Raw genomic sequence first — 19,868 nt, 5'->3', positions numbered from 1 at the left:
AATGCAGCCTCTTGATGGCTCTCTCCCTTCTACTTAACCTAGTAAAGCCTAAACAAAAACAAAAACAAAAACAAAACAAAATTGAAAATGATTTGGCACATAGTTCATATAAAAGAAATATTAGTTGCCTCTGCACCCAAACTTATATAAAAATAGGTAGTATAATTTAGATGGGCTCTAGCCCATAGTTTCAGGTATGGACACATGACCCAAGTCTGGCTACTCCAACTACCACTTCCCTAATTTTAGCCTTTTGGATTAGTTCAGAGAATGAGCACCTTATCCAAACTGACCCAACTGATACCCATCCCACCTTACCCTAAACCCCCACCATGGGTTTTGCGGAAACTTTGGCAAAAAAAGACCTTTATCGCTTTCAAAAGGAGGGCTTTAAGGACTAGGTCAGCCCAGAGTAGAGTTTCTTTAGTTCAGCATGACTGATGATTAGGGCCAAATAATTCTTTCTGTGTGTGAAGGGCTGTCTTGCACGTTGTTTAGAGGTTAGCGCCACTAGCTTCTACCTTTAGACGGTAAGTAGCAACCCCCACCCCCACCTCCTTAAGATAGTAAAAATGTCTTTGGGGGCAAAAACAAAACAAAACAAAAAACAAACGAACAACAACAACAAAAAACCTCCCCAAGGTTGATAACCATTGGCCTAGAGCCACCATAGTTCACCTTTGTCACCACATGGAAGATAGCACTTAAGAATAAAACATATGGAGAGGAGAGTAAAGCCAAGAGACAATAAGGTAGCAAAAGAGAGGTCAGTCATTAACGACAGACTTTAAGACCCTGAAGCCAACTATACTTGAATTGAGAACCACCACTGGAGGTTTTAGTGTCATGGGGCTTTTAAAAAACTATATTTGTATAAGCTATTTTAAGCCATGTTTCTGACATTTGCACTTAAAATAGTTCTGATTGATTGTATAACTATCATACAACTTACATTTAAACAAGTATGACAGATATTGAGCTGGTAATTAAAGTGTGACAGGTGTTATGCAAGAAGGTTAGTGTGAAAACTCATAGCAGGTGGGTTTTGTGGGGTGGGATGGGGAAACCTCACTGGGGAAGAGTTTCTGAAGTTAAACAGAAATAATTCAGGTGAAGTGATTGAGGTGGAGGTTGAGGACAGTGGTACACAGAGAACTAACCTGAAAGCAAAAGAGAATAAGAGTGGGAAAAGTCCACATGGCTTTGGCTGGATAGGGCAGAATAGAATAAAATATAGAGAGGTGTGCCAATTAGAGTGGACATTGATTTTCAAATTTCAGAGAACATCAGAATCACCACTGAGGCTTGTTAAAAGAAAGACTACCAGTCCCCACTCCAGAGTTTTAGATCTAGTAATTCTAGGAAAATTTGCATTTCTAGCAGGTCTGCAGTTCTGTGGAACATACTTCAAAGACCTCTGGTGTCAGGAAATTTTAAGGGATAGTGCAGGATCCCAAGGCTAACAGTAGCTGAACTGTAACTACCCCTAAGATCCGAAGAAATAAAGCTATGTAGGGTGTAAGTTGGAACTGAGAACAGGAGAGAGATTTGTGAAGAGCAGGATCATAATGAGAAAGTGAAGTGCCTTGTAAGGATGCAGCCAGCTCAAGGCAACAGCTCAGGGAGTGAGGAAGGAAATAAATATTCTGACTTCACTCTCTTTCCCTCCCTTGGATCTCTTTCTGGGAGCCCTATTGATTTACTCGAGGTAAGACAACCTTCCAATACAGAAAGCACGGTGGAGAAGATCTGAGACTAGTTCTGAATAGTAAAAAGAAAATTTCCATAACAAATAAACAATGACCAAATACGAAAGGTTTATGAATATATAGTCAGTCCTATATCCTTAGGATAATGGAAACTACTGGAGGATTTTATGCAAGAAAAGAGCAAAATAAGATTTTCCTTCTGAAACATGCCCTTTTCTTGCATAAAATCTTCCAGTAATACACACAGATACAACCCCTCACAGAGATAATGGATTAGACGGAAAAGGACCTCATATTGGGATATTACTCCAGATGACAGTGGAGATGGAGCTAAGTAGGAAGGTTTTGGAATTATTTAAGGAGCACACTCAATAGAACATGGTAGAGTGAGAAATGATTTTAAAATGACTACTAAAAAAATGACTACTAAATTTTGGCTTGGGAAGCCTATTGACTCATTGCTCCATGTACTGATATAGGAAACTCGTCAAAAAGGAAGACTCAAGAAAGAGAAATAACAAATTCAGTCTGGAATATGCTACCTTTGAGATGCTTATGAAAAATTTAAGCCAAAAATATAACAGAAGTGGGTTGATATATGGGTCTAAGGCTCAGGGCTGAAGATATAGAATGGTAAAATTTCAGCAGGAGAAATGTTATCAAGCTACAAGACAAGGTAAGCTTATCCAAAGAAAGCAAGAAGTCTAGGGTATTTATCTGGTTATCAGTAAGAGTTACTATTTTTTGTTGTTGTTGTTGAAATTAGCATATTCATAAATGTGCAAACCGGGCTGAGTTTGTACAAAGAAAAATATATCAACTATAATCATCATTCTATTTTAATATGACTTGTGCTAAATATTAAAAACCAAGGCTATGTCGACAATATGAGACATGAGGAAGGTACCAAGAAAGGGAATACTAATAAGGGAAAAAAGGAAGGTGAAGTGACAGATTTAGCACCAAGAAGAATAAAATGACTCAATGACTTGAAGCCCTCATCAGTGGTCTCAACTCAATACCACAGGCAATTTTCTTGAGAAACAAGTATTAACTGATAATATCCCCCTTACTAGTCCCTTACTTGGTGTGTCATCTTTAAAGCCATAGTTGTAAATCATTATTTCCTAACCTCATTTTCTACTTTTAATTTCCTTGAAGAAACATGGATAATAAGTCAAAAAGAAACAAATTCTAGAAAACAAAAACTTCAATCCATGTTGAATCTCAAAAATCTTAATTAAAGGGCACTAATTGAGCACCTCTGACAAATATATACATAAAGACATCGATGATCTACAACTCCCGAGCTCTGTCTCAAATAAAAGCTTTATAATAAGCCACTTATTCCAAGGTCTGATAGTGGATATCCATTGTATTGAGCTGTGCAGCATCCATTCTTCTTTCTTCAGGTATAAAAATCCCAATTTTCCTTTAAAACTCCACAGTTCCTCAAATCTAAATCTACATTGTTTTAAAAGAGGTTGACCTCCAACTCTTACTTTCTTCAATGGATATATATGCTCCCAAGCTATCCAGTGACAACGGCACTTCCTGCTGAATGGGATAATTGGTCCAGGATTTAGTTTATGACCTACCTCAGGCCAATGAAAACAAATTTGGGGTCTCTTGATGAAACAACATCCAGGTGTTTTACTTCTACCTGGATGTTTGATCTAGAACTGCTGGTGGCAATTGTTCTTGACACTTGTTGGGAGGCACATGTCCAAGAGTAAAACAGATACAAGGAAGCAAGGACTAAACTGAGGCAAAATCCAGTCACACCACCTCTGGACTTGTCAAAGATGCAAACATACAAGTTAACATTTTTGCTAAACCAGCTGGAATTGGAGTTTTGATGGTTACTGCTATATTAATAGAAGTGAACATAAAGTTTAAAGTTTTATATTTGGTTCCAAATCATATATTGTCATCATCTTTAATGGATTTTACAAAGTTAAAATATAAATGGACCATTTAAGCAGAATTTTTAAAAAATTTTTTTAAAAAATAATTGATTGAGTCTGGAACTTTAGGACCTTATTGAGTAAATTTCAAGTCATTAAAAGAAGTATGTGGAAGATTTAAAGAAAAATATTTTTTAGGGGCGCCTGGGTGGCTCAGTGGATTAAGCGTCTGCCTCTGGCTCAAGTCATGGTCAGAGGGTCCTGGGACTGAGCCCCACATCAGGCTCTCTGCCCAGCAGGGAGCCTACTTGCCCCTCTCTCTTTTTCTGCCTCTCATGCCTACTTGTACTTTCTCTCTCTGTTAAATAAATTAGTAAAATCTTAAAAAAAAAAGAAACATATATTTTAAAAATGATTGTTTATTTGTATTGTTATTCTGCTTCTAACCAAAGCCTAATATCTCCTTCTTTTTTTTTTTTTTTAAGATTTTATTTACTTGTCAGAGAGAGAAAGAGAGAGAGCGCAAGCACAGGCAGACAGAATGGCAGGCAGAGGCGGAGGGAGAAGCAGGCTCCCTGATGAGCAAGGATGCTGGGATCATGACCTGAGCCAAAGGCAGCTGCTTAACCAACTGAGCCACCCAGGCATCCCTAATATCTCCTTCTTGATAGAAAGATGAAATATAGTTAGATACATACATACATACAAACATATAGATAGATTCAGATCTCCCTTATTCCCTTACTCTTGATAATAAGTGTTGTAATTAATAGCAATGAAGTATTTTAAAATGCTGCAAAAGTTGCTTATATTTGCTACTTCCATTAATAAGAACTTTTATTTAGGGTATAATTCACACTGTATTTTAAAGGAATGTATATTTTGTTATTTTATAGAATATTTAGCAAGAATTACATGCCTTAATATTACGGAAAATGTCAAAATAAACTTAAATATTACAAAACACAAAACCAAATGCAAAGTTATTATTTTTTAAGATAAAAGAGCATATTTCAAAGGGATGAATTAATTGACACTACTGACTGAGAAATTATGAAATAATGCCTTCATTATAAATGAAAATCATCAATTATAAAATTATAAGTTATGAAATAATGCCAAAGAAGGAATGTCTGGCTTATTCAACTAACTAACTAAATAAATAAAATGTATCTTCCTGCTTCCATATGCTTAATACATTTACATTACTTTTATACAGTATCATATTCTATTCTTTTGGATTGCTTTCATTTCTACTCTAAAGTAAGAACTATCCTATCCTCTAAAGATAAGAAGTATCAAAAATAAAAAATAAAAAAATAAAGATAAGAAGTATCCTATCCTAGTTTAGGAAATTTTTATCACAAAATTTAGAGTTTGCATCACTCATTCTTATTGTTGATTATGAACTTAGCATTATAAAGGTGAAAAAGAAATAAATTGTTGGGAACCCACATTATAACTTGAAAATTAGGACTAAATTATTTTAAGGTATTAAATCACTACATACTAGTTAATTTATAACAGACACCTCTTTCTAATAGGACCAAACATCCCTCTTAGATTCTTTATATTTAATAGCAAAAATATATCTACTTTATTATTTAAGAAAATACATACTTGAAATATATTATTGCTCTTTGTCATTAACCCCTGACCCTCAAAAAATTTTTAAAAAGTAAATCTTATAGCAAACTACCAGAGGTAATGACAATAATGAGAAAAGACACTTACATGATCAATCAGTTCACGGACCATTCCATTCCACTGTCCATTGGCATCATCCTGAGCTCCATATTTCCCATCCTCCACAAGTCTAATTTCATACGTAAAGCCAAGGATTGTCGATAGCTCTCTGAGGAGGTCAATGCAGTAGCCCTCAAATCGATCATTCCCATAGAGAGGCTTGTCAGATTTCTTAAACAGAACATAGGGTTCCTCCTGGAAATAGTAAACATGAAGATAGGAGGTATTAATTAATCGTAAAACTATGAGAATTGTAGCTTTCCTTAGAAGACAGAATATTTCACATTAATTTAGAATAACAGTCAATTTTATTTTCTGTTAATTGTAATTAATATAAGGTGAAATCTTAAGAAGGCAAACTACTTTGGGAATATTTGTACTTCAAAAGAGAATATGTGACTATAATAATTTCACCATGACTATATAATAAAAATATGATATTATTTATCTTCTATCATACGTGAAAAATAACATATAATGTGATATATGCTATAAAATAAGCAAACATAAGATCCAATTTCACATGATTGCAATATCCCAACTTGATTCACATCATTCATTCAATATATGCTGTTCTATTTCAGGGGGCTGTATCAATGAAAGAATGATAAAAACTCACTAATTGCCTACTATGCTCTAAAATCTGGAGTAGGGACTCTTACATATTACCACATTTTGTCCTAACAAATATGAAAATTATGACTACTATATTTATAGGAAAAAAAAGTAACTTACTTTGGAATATGGAAAAATAAACAACATTTATCAAGGGTTTCTGCATTCATACAACATTTTAGGGAACACCTACTATGAGCCAGCCCTCTTCTATATAAAAGAGAAATTTCTGAGTCATGAAGTTCATGATATAGATGAAGAAATCAATAATAAATGTCTAAAGAAATAGAACACATAACTTCTGATGCTGATAAATGACATAAAAGCATAAGATAGGGCAATAGGATACAGAACAACTTCAAGGTACTTGGCAAGATAAAAGAGGACAAGACAAAATTGAGTAATATGTCTGGAAGTCTTTACTGAGGAGAGGAGAAATGAGGTAGAGCCTAAAAGATGAGAAACAGTTTAGCCATTTGAAAATTTGAAAGAAGAGAATTTCAGGTCAAGGACACAGCAAGTAAAAGCCCCGAGGCCAATATGATACTGGAGTGTTCCAGAAAGAGGACTACTGCCATCAGTGTGACTGAAGTCACATCCCGGAGGTAAGGAAATCAGTTGAATAAAGTCAGAATGAATAGAGAGAGGAGCCTTACAGGCTCTGCACAACAGGCCCTGTTAAAAACTCATATGTTTAATTAAGTACTAAGAGAATCCATGCGTTGACATATTTTTGTGGGGCAGGAAGAACATGGTATCCTGTGAATAAACCAGAGTGCAGCTGGCTCTGCTACTTACTATCTGACCATGGGTAAAGGCTCTGGAAGGCGCTCTCTTAGGGAAAGACACTGTGGAGTGGAAAATTTAGAGAAGGTTGCCATGCCGGTCTGTCTAGAAAGGTGATTACGCTCTTTCCAAGCTCTGGAGAACAACAATCATCCCATGAGGGTCATTACACCTCATTTTGGATATGATGGTAATGTGCCCTCTTGCCCATACACATCTCAGAAACAAGACTAATTCCATCTTTCTTCCCAACCCTGTTGACCTGGCTTTTCCCTCTACTGTTTTCATATATGCTCTAGCCTGACCAGTTGCTGTTCTTCTCATGTTCCCCCACACTGTCACCGTATGACAGAACTCCTGCTTAGAGATCAGCACATTGTTGTTCCACATTTTCAACTAATTTTTGGAATGCCCTTTCATCTTTCTGCTTTATTGGACCATATCCCAATAACAGTGCTTGTCCTTCCTCTCTCTTTCATGGAGATCATCATCGCCTCCCATCCTTCAGGTACAAAGGCACATTTGGTGTCCTCCCTGCCCCTCATTGCTACCCCATATCATTTCTTCCCTCCTTCAAGCTTCTGCTCCTCTATGGCTCATGCCATTTTACTATACCATGCTCTCTCTCTTTACAGTTGCTGTTATCCAATGAAATCTGAACCAAAATATGTACTAAGTGGGAAGGGAAGCCTTTACTTCCAAATGTTTACCTACTGGATGACAATTTTGCTTTCTTTACCAACTCTTATCATTATTCTTTATGTGTACAAATCCACCTACATAAAGCATCCAACATGATGTTTCAGTCCTTTTACCCCCTCATTGCCAAATCCTTTCCCTCACTGGGATTAGCCTCCCTCTCCCATGACTACAGCTACACTACAGCAATGGTCAGAAAATGATCTATCTCTATGTTAAGATTTTTTAAAGCCCATTCATCTAGCTCCTTGTTCAATCACACACATGCCTACCATTCTTTGGTCCTATAAAGATCTCTAACTCAGGGACCCCTATACTTTCCCAGTATCCATCAATCCCCTTTTAACCTCACTTCTGACTTCCAAACCTTGTCTGGCCTAGGTCTCATGGTCCATTAGCATAATTTCTATATTATACACATCTTCAAGACTTTCACCACTTTTGTGCTGGAGTATCTCGCCTTACAAAAAATATGCTTTACATGACATTTCTTTTCCTCTATGCCTACTCCCAAAGAGCTAAACAATACTAACTGTTTATACTCACAATTAATACCCTCAAACATTTTATGATAGGATCTATTTCCAAACTCTACGAGATGAACATTTTATCCATTTTTCTTTAACCTCACAACCTTCTACTCTAATACTTAGTTGATCACTTCAGTAAGAAAACAAAAGCAATGACATGTCATACCCTTACATGCCCACAGCAAACCCCACCAAACTCATCTACTTGTATTCATTTTCTCTTTCTTTGTCTCCTGTTATAGAGGAACTAGAACTCTGCTTATTGGGCCAGTCCTAATAATTATATTCTGATTTTTGTATTAGTCAGGGTTCCAAAACAGGATGCCACTTTGAGCAGAGTAGTGGTTTCAGCTGAGAAATATAACCGGTCTAACCTAACTACAGAATGTTTCCATGGAGATAGAAACCATGACCTCATTTGTCTCCCTCCCTTTGATCTCTTGCTGGGGCTTCCCACTGGTTAAACTGAATCAAAAGCCAGGGGATACATGAGTCTATTGATGTAATCCACACAAATCAGACACCTGGGACAGACCATAGAGTGAAGAAAAATGGAAGATGGATCTGGGGACAAAAAGGATGATACATAGTATATTCCCACCACATTTCACTTGCTCCAAGTCCTGATTAGCTGAGTTATTTTGTATCTCCTTCATAACCAATCTGTCCCTTCACATGGAATCATTTTCCCAGTATGCATACTTGTTCCAATAGCCTTCACTTAGTCCTGTGACCCCTTCTGCCACAGCTTAATTTTTGTTTCTCTTTATAGACAACTATCCAGAAAGATTTGTCTACACTTGCTACCTTAATGCTTCAGTTATCTGTCCACCCACTGGAGTGACTTATAGACTCACTCCGCTTAACTAATCTTGACACAACACTAAGGACCTCCAATTTGCTGAATCCAAGAGATGTCGCTCTATTCTCTTTTTACTCAGCCTCTCAGCTGCATTTGCAAAATGAACTATCTCCCTCCCTGCTCACCCACACACACACTTTAACACTCTCCTCTCTAAGCACGTCATTCTTCCTTGGCATGCCCCCTACCACAATGGGAACTCCTCTCAGGATCTTTTGCTACTGTTTTTTGTTTTGGGTTTTTTTTTGTTTGTTTTTCTGCCTTATTTTAAATGTTGATGATTCTCTATGCTTATTTATAGCCCCTTTTCTGTTTTGTTTTTTTTTAATTTGTCCCTAAATGAACTTACCCACACATATTAAATTCAATAACATCTTTTTTAAAGCTTTTATTTATTTGACAGAGAGAGAACAATCACAAGCAGAAAGGCAGGCAGAGGGGGAGGAGGAAGCAGTCTCCCCACTGAGCAGAGAGCCCGATGTGGGGCTCAATCCCAGGACCCTGAGATCATGATCGGAGCCGAAGGCAGAGGCTTAACCCACTGAGCCACCCAGGTGCCTCTAAATTTAATAACATCTTAAGCTGATGACTTCAAAATTTATATACCTGACCTAGACCTCTCCTAGTAAGCGTTAGGCACACATATTCAGCAAGCACTTGTCAGTACCACTTAATGTCTCATAGATATCTCACATTTAGTGTGCCCCAAACAGAATTCATCTTTTTCTTAAAACTTGTATACCTTTTCTCTGATTTCAAAAAAAAAAAAAAAAAAAAAAAAAATGACACCATCACCTACCCAGTTACTCAACCAGTTACTGAGGCATCATACTTGCTTCCCTTTATTCTAGTTCATTCACTAAAGAGCAACAAAAGATCTTAAAGTATATATTTAATTATATCCCCACCACTACTTCAAACGAACTAATATATGATCCAGTGCATTTAGAATAATATTCAACTTCCTTGCCAAGACCCCTGAAATCTGTGTTACCGCTCGTTTTCACATTGGCAAATGAGTCCAGCACTCATAAAATTGATCAAGTCAAAAGCCAGGAAATCACTCTAACTCTCCATTCTATCCTTTGCAAATCCTGAAAACCTATCAAGTTCCTTCCATTTCCCCTGCTTTCAACATGGTTCATGTAAGCTTTATTTCCCCTGTAGGTTCCTATTGTAGTCTCTTACTTCTACTTTCCATTTCTATGTTCCCATACTCAATTTTCCACAGAAAGTCACAGTGATCTTTTAAAAATTAAACATTATTTCATCATGCATCTGCTTAAAACCCAATAATGGCTTTTTATTGAAACTTGGAAAAAAAAAAAAAAAAGGCAAAACTGCTTACCCTGGTGGTCACAGTGCTATACACTTTCCTCTCTGACCCTAGCTTTTCATTCCTCTCTCATTATATTCCAGATATATTAGTTTTCCTTCTGCTCCTCAAACTTGCCAAGCTCATTTCTGACTTGAAGTCTTTGCCTTGCCTTCCTTGCCCCCAATTTCTGACTGGAAAGATCTTTCCTAAGATCATTCTCATCATTCAGGTCTCTGCTCAAATATTGCTTCTTCAGCACTAGATATAAATAGTGTGTGTATATACATATACAGATATATAAAATATGCATAGATCCCCGACTTCACACATACCTAGCCTCCCCTACTATCAACATCCCCCACCAAAGTGATACATTTGTTATTTTGGATAAGTCTACATTGTTACATCATTTTTAAAAGATTTATTTATTTGTTTCAGAAAGAGAGAGCCCTGAGTATAGGGAGGGGTAGAGGGAGAGGAGGAGAGAATCTCAACAACACTCCCCACTCTGTGTGGAGTCCAATTTTGTCAAGACAAAATCCAGAGTCAGTTGCTTTAACAACTGAGCCACCCAGCCAGGTGCCCATCATCACCACTCAAAGACTATACCGTCCATTAGGGTTCATTCTTGGGGTTGTACTTTCAATGGGTTTTGACAGATATAGAATGATACATTGTCGTCCATCATTGAGGTATCACACAGAAGAGTTTCACAGCCCTAAAAATCCTTTGTGTTCTATTCATGCTTCTCTCCCCTCTAACATCTGATAACCACTGATCTTTTTAGTGTCTCTATAATTTTCTCTTTCCCAGGACGCCTGGGTGGCTCAGTTGGTTAAGCAGCTGCCTTCAGCTCAGTTCATGATCCCAGCGTCCTGGGATCGAGTCCCACATCGGGCTCCTTGCTTGGCAGGGAGCCTGCTTCTCCCTCTGCCTCTGCCTGCCACTCTGTCTGCCTGTGCTCACTCTTGCTCCTCTCTCTTTTATAAATAAATAAAAAAAAATCTTTAAAAAAAAATTCTCTTTCCCAGAATTCATATAGTTGAATTCAAGCAGAATGCAGCCTTTTCATATTGACTTATTTTACTTAGTAATATACATTCAAGTTTCCTCCATATCTTCTCATAGCTGAGACCTCATTTCTTTTTAGTGCTGCATGACAGTCCATTGTCTAGATGTACCATGTTTTATTTATCCATTCACCATTCACCTACTAAAGTTTATCTTGGCTGCTTCCAAGTTTTGTCAATTATGAATAAAGCTATATAAACATCCATGTGCAGGTATTTGTACAGATATAAATTTGGTAAAACTTGTTTGGAAAAATACCAATGCATTCCATTATTAGGTCATATGATAAAAGTATGTTTACCTTTGTAAGAAATCACCAAATGTCTTACAAAGTGGCTGTACTGTTTTGTATTTCCATTGGCCATGAAGAAGAGTTCCTATTGCTCCACATCCTCACCAGCATTTGGTGTTGTCAGTGTTCTGGATTTTGGCCATTCTAATAGGTATGTAGTGTTTTTTCATTGTTGCTTTAATTAAAAAATCCTAAGGACATATGATATTGAGCATCTTTTCATATGCTTAAATGGAGTTTTATTAGAACTATTTTACTATTTCAACTGTTTTACTAGTTGGACTATTTTATTTACTGGTAGGACTATTTCACTAGCTTCTTTTATTAGCTGTCATTTTTCAGAGAGGCTACATAATTTTCCCAGGTCACATAGCTAACAAGAGATAAAAGGAAGCTAAAAAGAGGCTAAGCTAAGAACTCAGGTTTTCTAAATTTCAAAATACATACTTTTCCCATTATTTTATGTTGCTTTCTATACCTTAAGAGCATTTATAGAGAATCTACATATGCTAGATTTTTAAATGGAATTATGTCAAGCACATAGGTATCAGAAATTAGTTTTTAGCTGTAAGTTCACAGCTGGGTATTTGGGTTTACCTAAGTTAAAGGACAGTAGAATCCTGTCTTTTTTTTTTTTTTTAAAGATTTTATTTATTTATTTGACAGAGATCACAAGTAGGCTGAGAGGCAGGCAGAGAGAGAGGAAGGGAAGCAGAGAGAGAGGAAGGGAAGCAAGCTCCCTGCTGAGAAGAGAGCCCCATGCGGGGCTTGATCCCAGGACCCTGAGATCATGACCTGAGCGGAAGGCAGAGGCTTTTAATCCACTGAGCCACCCAGACACCCTCCTGTCTAATTTTTAAGTACTATATAATTACATATAAAATTAATTCTCTAGGGGCACAGAAAGTATTATCAATGTGATAAATATGGTTTTCTTCCTCCCCTACAGTTGTTATTTGGATAATAATACTATCATTCCTCTCTACTCATGTGGCATGCTAGTCTTTTAAGTTAGATAACACATTTCCATGGATAACAATTTAAATGACCTTGTTATCTTGGAAGAGGAAGAAGCCTTGCAGTTAAACAGCTTTCTTTGCTAGGTATTTACATTTTAGGGATATTCAAGTGTTTCTTTTTCTGGTTCCTCCATAGAAAATTTTTGAAAACTTTTGAATATTTTAATATTTATTTTATTAAGTAGTAATTGCTGATATATACATATATGTATAGTTCAGAAGATTTTTTTAAAGCAATTTATATGGCATGGTAATTACTTAAATTTCCATCAAAATCACCAAAATCATCACCAGGCACAAAGCAGGCTTACAAAATGACTACTATACTGAACGGAGTGGAAATAGATTACTCTGTTCAACTGGAGAAGCCAAGGGAACTTGAACTTGAAACAAAATATGATAAAACAGGTACATTCTCCTATGAGGATTGGGTACAGGTGGTCACATATCCTCAGGTTCCTAACCCATGGGCAGAAAGTTAGAGATTTGAGAAGAACTTAGCATATGCCCCTACAGAAGAGGGGATAGCCTGAGTATTTGGAGCTAATGGAATGGCAATCAAAAGAAACACATTGGTGTAATACATTAATCCTTTTAAATTCATTCTTGATTTCATTTGGTTTCTGATTTTTAAGTAAATGGATGTGTTTTTTTTTTTTAAGTCACAAAAACTGTCCTTTTATCAAGCTCTATACCCTAAGTAATAGAACTATCTAATATTTTCCAAGAACCAATTTTGTTCCAGACGCTGTTCTGGGTGCTTTCCTTGGATAAACTTGTGTATTTCTCACTATAACAATATGAAATCATTAATATTATTTCTATTTTACAGATGAAGAAACTGAGGGTAAAAGTGCTTGTGCCCAAGATCAATAGCCAGCATACAACCCAGGGAGTCAGACTATTTTACTATTTTACTATACTTTCCACATTAAATTGCTTCTAGTGATCATTACCAAACTCCATGTGAATGCATAATTGCACATAGCTCATTAGGTAACTTGATATATATCCTATGACTTTATTATTTTATCAATCAATTGAGATTAGCTAATAGGTTAACATCATGCATGCAAATTGGTAATACACTTACTAATTGAACAATGCAGTCAAAACAATATTGCAGAAAAGAAGTAAATATATAATCCAAAAAATTCATTTTCTTCATAATAATGATCCCTTTTCTAAGTGAGAACATATTTCTAACATAAAAGTTCTTCAAGAATTTGTAAAAATAGCATATTTTAAGCCCAACAGATTTAGGTAGTAATACATGAGTATCTAAAAAAAAAGCTTTCTCCTCATTTGCATTATCAAGTCATCATTGTGTCTATTTAAAATTTTGTCTCAAAATATTTATGGTATACTTTTCACATAAACTCACTTGAACATTAGAAAAAATATGATGGGAGTTAGTGATTAGTGAAGTATATTTGAGGCACGTGAGGGATTTTGTGCAAAAGGTACAAAAGCAGAGCAAAATTTTTTTTTTTTTTAAAGATTTTATTTATTTATTTGACAGAGAGAGATTACAAGCAGGCAGAGAGAGAGAGGAGGAAGCAGGCTCCCTGCTGAGCAGAGAGCCCAATGCGGGACTCGATCCCAGGACCCTGAGATCATGACCTGAGCCGAAGGCAGCGGCTTAACCCACTGAGCCACCCAGGCGCCCCAAAATTTTTTTTTTAATTATGCTATTTAAATCTCATTAATTCGGGTTTTCCTAGTAACTAGCCAACCTATTAACTTGATTTTAATCACGTATAAGCCAATAGGAAAATTTCTGTCATGGGCAAATAAGTTTGTTGATCCCTGTGAGACTGAAGTGTATTTAGGTATATATTTTATACAGCTTTTCATACCACTAGAAAAAAAGCTGTGGTCTGAGTGCATCTTTCTAGTATTTATGGATCTCCACAATGTCAAATATCATTCTTCCCATATTTAATTCTGATAAGTAAGACACCATTTTCCAGTTGTGATTCCTATCTCCAGCTACACTGTGTCACCAAATAGTTTACATCGAGTTATGGCTCTCCTTTAGACTCTCTTTCTCTGCTTCATACAGCACAAGGATAAATAATAACCTCATGTAGGAAAAGAAAAATGGTACCAGAAGCAATTACTGTACCACATACTGAGTTCAATGAATAATATGATAAAACTCTCCTGGGCAACTTTACTGATTTCTCATATAGTCTTAAATCTCCACATCAGCATTTGCTAGAGGTAAAGGCACTTCATTCCACTGGCATCTGTAATAAGGATTTGTCAGCATTTCCACTATCAACCCCAGTTTTAAGGAACCCAATAACTCATGTATTTTTATCTGCATTAGACTGGGAGTTGGCAAAGAATATAACCAAAATGAAGTTCTAAAAATGTGAAATATGTCTTAAGGTTGAGGGGAAGAAAATGTTTTATTTAAATATAATAAAACTTCATAATTTTTAAGTTATAACTCACATATCCTTCAGCCTTTACCTAGAGCTAAATTATTTTTTCATATGTTAATCCCTGAACTATCACTGTCTTACTCACAATATTCAAAAGATAGGGTCATGAAAATGCAATTTAATTTTAGAAATGTATAAAATATCCCTTTTCATTTCAAGGATAAGGCTAAGTTAACTAATTTGTTTATTTATTCCAACGTGTATTGAACTATTATGTGCCATTTTAGGCATGAGATATGGAGCAATGAGAAACAAAGCAACACAGAAAAGTTTCTGCCCTTCTGTAACTCCCAATCTAGTGGTGAATTTGGATTTTCATCTATTTTACAGTATACTGTATTATTCACTTGGCTACTTTGTTTCATTAATTACCAGAAGGGAAATAATGCCATACAGTACATTTTTTAGACATATGATTATGTCTTATTTTAGAGCAGGACCTATGACATGGTGACCCTCAAATAATTTATTTGGGAAAACAGAAATGAATATTCAGTTCGCCTTAGTCTACTTCTGAATTTATCCTTATGACAAGAAAACTTTTAAATAGCACCAGCTGAAACTCCACTTGCTTTAGGTAACAATATTCTCAACTAAGAAGAGTATCAAAACCTTTAAAAGATATTTTTTAATGGTTCTTGATTTTTCCTTAATAAAGATAGTGTTCTCTCTCTCTCTCTCTCACACCCACACACACAAACATCCCTTTTAAAAAAAATAGCATTCCTATGGCTTAAATGAAAAAGGCACTATGGTCACAATAATATCAGATTAAAATGAAATTATGTAGATTAAGTTTAAAACTGAGCAGTTCATGTGTTCCTGAGAATCACTTCTGTCCCTCAATGTTCTTAGTCTTGTGTACATACTCCATGTATCCTAACACTGTCTTCACACTGAAAGCATTAAACCATAAATAATAGTATCATAGAGCAGTTTGGGTCTCAAGCAGATCAAGGTGGGTGCTATGAAGTTGATTGGAAGTGGAAGGCTAATGAAATGGGGGGCATGAATGGCAGGGGCTATGGTGCTGCTGACTTGGCTCCTGAAGAAGGGGAGTCAGCTCTGTAAAACTGTAGAACTTAACACATTAACATGAGAAGGAAAAAAAAAAAAAGACCTCAACATCTTGCCCCAGCATACTCAAAATAATGCAAAGTGCAGAATTATACTTTTAAAAGGAAGATTAAGGGTGAAAGGGCATTACCATGAAGAGCAATACTAAGATGGGTAGTTCTTCAGCAAACAAGTTAACTCACTGTATCTGACCATGGCCTATCTATTGCTCTAAAAGGCATACTTCTGGGTAGATAAAGAATACAGAATGCTTGATGTGATCTAGGAACAAAAGAAACAAGCTTACGGTAACAATCGGAATGCTTCCCCAATACTAATACATATTTCCAATTGGCATGTTTTAATTTTAAGAGGCCATCACCATTTCTGTATGGAACAGTGACCTATATGTAAAAACAGAAACTCTACAAATGGTCAATGAATTACCATTCTCTTAAGAGTATAATTCTAAATCTTAATCTGATGTTTCAGAAGCATCAAATAAAACTCTATAAATATCTATATTTGATAACTTCATGATAAAACATAAATGTAAAATATTTTTGTTTTCCAGTTAATATTTCATCCACCATTCCATCAATTCATGCATTCATTAAACAAATATTTTTATGTGAATTCTGTATAAAGCAAATTTTCTCTTAAAGACTAGACAGTGAATATTTTTGTCTTTGCAAAAGTTGCAACTACCCAACTGCCACTGTAGAGCAAAAGCAAACCCAGAAACAGTGAAGAGGCTGAAAAGACTGTTAGAGCTTAGGAATGTACTTTTTAGGAACTCTGGAATTTAATAAAAAACAACAACAACAACAACAACAAAAACAACTTACAAGAACCAGCGAGATGCTTTATGAAAAGAAAAACTGTAGGATTTTGATCAGAGAGCTCTGTGTCATATCAATTTACCCTGTTAGGACTATCTTCCACTCCCCGTTCAGCAGCAGCTTTTAAGATGGCAGCCTGCATTCCTGGTGCAGATTGTGGGTATCGGGGAACAGTACGGGCTGAATTCTCAAAGAAAGTAATTCTGGTTGTCATGATTCCCTGAAGATACTGGCTCAAGGGTTTGCCTTTGTTTCACTTACATAGGTGCTTCCTCAGGGTGGAAGCTGCTTTACAGGTGCAAGATACAGCAGAGACAAGAAAGAGACCAAAATGCCTGGACAGAAGAGGCTGGGGAACGAAATACTTACCATTAGGGCTACAAAATGCTCTGCAAATTCAAGGGATTAGAAGCCCATGCACAGGCCTATGGCAAGAAGTCTGCTCAGAGAAGACCCGGGAGGACCCTCAGCACTTACCTCAGGTGGGACTTCAGGCTCTACGCAAGCAGGAAAGGAGGGATGGAGCATAAGTATAAACTGCCTGCCTAAACAGTGGAAACTAAAAACATCAATGAAAAAAGCTAAAGAAGACACAAATAAATAGAAAGATATTCTATGCTCATGGCCTGGAAGAATTAATATTGTTAAAATGTTTATACTCCCCAAAGCAAGCCACAGATTCAGTGTAATCTCTACCAAAATTCCTATGACACTTTTCACAGAAGTAGAATGAATACTTCTCAAATTTGTGTGGAACCAAAAATTACCCCCAAAGAGCCCCATAATCTTGAGAAAGAACAAGGCCAGAAGTATCACAGTCCCTGATTTAAGATGATATTACAAAGCTATAGTGATTAAAACAGTATGGTATTAGCATAAAACCAAACACCTAGGTCACTGGGACAGAATAGAGTTCAGAAATAAACTCCTCCATGTAAGGTCTATTAATTTATGACAAAGGAGGAAAGAATATACAATGGAGAGGACAGGGCTTAACAGTGTGAGGGAAGCCTTGCTAGGTTGAGTACTGTGCTAGTGTCCTTTTGACATTCTTAAAAACTTTTTAACAAGAGATGCTTATTTTCATTTCACACTGGGGGCAGAAATTATGGAGCCGGTCCCATATGCCGTTGGGAATGAGAACTACTGACTTAAACAAAAGGTAGAGTAAATGAAAACACCCTAGAGAGAGAACATGATTCATATGGATGCTGGAAGGAATGAATAGCTCTGTGTGATTTAAATGAAAAGAAACTGTGGAACAAAAAGAAGATAGGGATAATATCATGGGGATCTAAGGTAGGAAACAAACTTTATTCCTATTAAAGTCTGAGGAAACTAAATGTAATCACTGTGGGTCATCAGTGCTTGAGTTAATATCCTGCTTAGAATGACATTCTCTTTCCTAAGATTATTTTTAAGCATCTACCTAAAAATCAGTTTTGGTGTAGGAAATGAGGTTTAGCGTTTCTTTCTCCAATATTCTCCCTTTAGGTATTTTCTCATGACTTATACATTAGATAAATCCGAATGCAAGCTTGAGAGAGTGAGGAAGCAAGCCAGAAGGAGGAGGACGTGTTTTGTCACGTGAGTGTAAAATGAAGTTTTTAATCATTAGGATTCTGTTTCTTATTATTACGTGCAAAAATCTGAGTTTGAACTTTCTTTGGCTTAGAAAGGACCCAATATTACCTGTCCTCAAGCTCTATTTACATTTCTCCAAAAGGAGGGGAAATATGATGATTAAAAAAGGGATTAGAACCCTAACTTGTAGGGCACTTGGGTGGCTCAGTCGATTAAGCGTCTACTTTAGGCTCAGGTCATGATCCCGGGGTCCTGGAATTGAGCCCTGCAGCAGGCTCATCTGCTTCTCCCTCTCTGCCCCTGCTCCTGTTCTCTCTCTCCCTAGCTCTTTCTCTCAAATAAATAAATAAACCTTAAAAAAAAAAAAAAAGAATACTAACTGACTTTCTATCCTCATGCCTCCCCCAAACTGAACAGATACTGGCAACTTCTTCAAGACTTCTGAATATGCTTGTAAAGCAGTCATAAGAGAAAGTCCTTGTACAGTGAGAATTATCTGTCAATGGTTAGTGGTAGATAGCAGCATGTGTCTGCTGAAGATTCTTTTTTACATAATTGATGGTGAGCTTTTAGCTGCTGCCCTTTCATAATCAATAGAATCAACAGAACCAACCAATGTTTATTGAGTACCTTTCTTTAAAATACCTACTGTAAAACAGAGCTGCATCTCCTAAACATCTTTTAATCTAGTTGAAAATAGAGAATCTACACAAAAAATGTAAACTAATGATACAAATTTTCATGTAAGTGCCCAAGGAATAAATGGCATAGGTAAAAGGACCATTAGATGCCAGCAAAAGTAAAGATGTCCCAAGGAAGTTAGATAAATCATCCTAGAGAAAAGGCCACCCAAAAAACGGATTGTAGAATGAGTACAAATTAAATAAACGGGGAGAAGTAAGAGTTGCTCAGGCAAGAGAAACGAAGTAAGAAAAGAAGAATCTTACTGGTGCATGGCCTGAAGAAGGAGAATGATGGTTCATAAGAAGAAGATGTTATAAAGCCTTGGGGAAAAATAGTAAATGTGAGCACCGTTCATTGCTTCTTATTTTTTAGATTACTTTGTACCCATTTAATATTATCATTTGTTGATAATTTTGTACCAGGAACTATGTTATATATTTTCAAGTTTTTATTCTAATACCTCAAGTTGCACAACATTATTACCCTTATTATAAAGTTATGGTAATTTGCCCAATGTAAATCATTCCTAAGTAGTAGACTCAAGATTCAAACCCAGATTTTCTGACTTCCGTTTTATCCCTTCAAACTGCAGAGAAGCCCTTTCTCAATTAGGTATTAAATTCAGATATGAATTTCACATATGAACTCAATGTAGAAACAGTCTGCTCCTCTGATGTTCATTAGTAGGTTAAGCA

General features: G+C 36.3%; 1 protein-coding gene across 3 annotated transcripts in view; it reads right to left on the bottom strand.

Annotated features, from left to right (window-relative positions):
• The window catches only part of GRIK2 (glutamate ionotropic receptor kainate type subunit 2), a 638,217-nt gene that overhangs the window by 199,586 nt on the left and 418,763 nt on the right, over nucleotides 1-19,868 (bottom strand). For all 3 annotated transcript variants that reach the window (XM_059401117.1, XM_059401116.1, XM_059401114.1), the window contains exon 10: nucleotides 5,351-5,557. In XM_059401117.1, coding sequence (XP_059257100.1) covers nucleotides 5,351-5,557 — 207 coding nt within the window. The remainder of the gene's footprint in view (nucleotides 1-5,350; nucleotides 5,558-19,868) is intronic.

Source organism: Mustela nigripes, chromosome 5 (assembly GCF_022355385.1).
Source record: "Mustela nigripes isolate SB6536 chromosome 5, MUSNIG.SB6536, whole genome shotgun sequence".
NCBI lineage: Eukaryota > Metazoa > Chordata > Mammalia > Carnivora > Mustelidae > Mustela > Mustela nigripes.
Note: the sequence above shows the minus strand (reverse complement) of the source record. Positions and strands in the feature narration are given on the sequence as shown.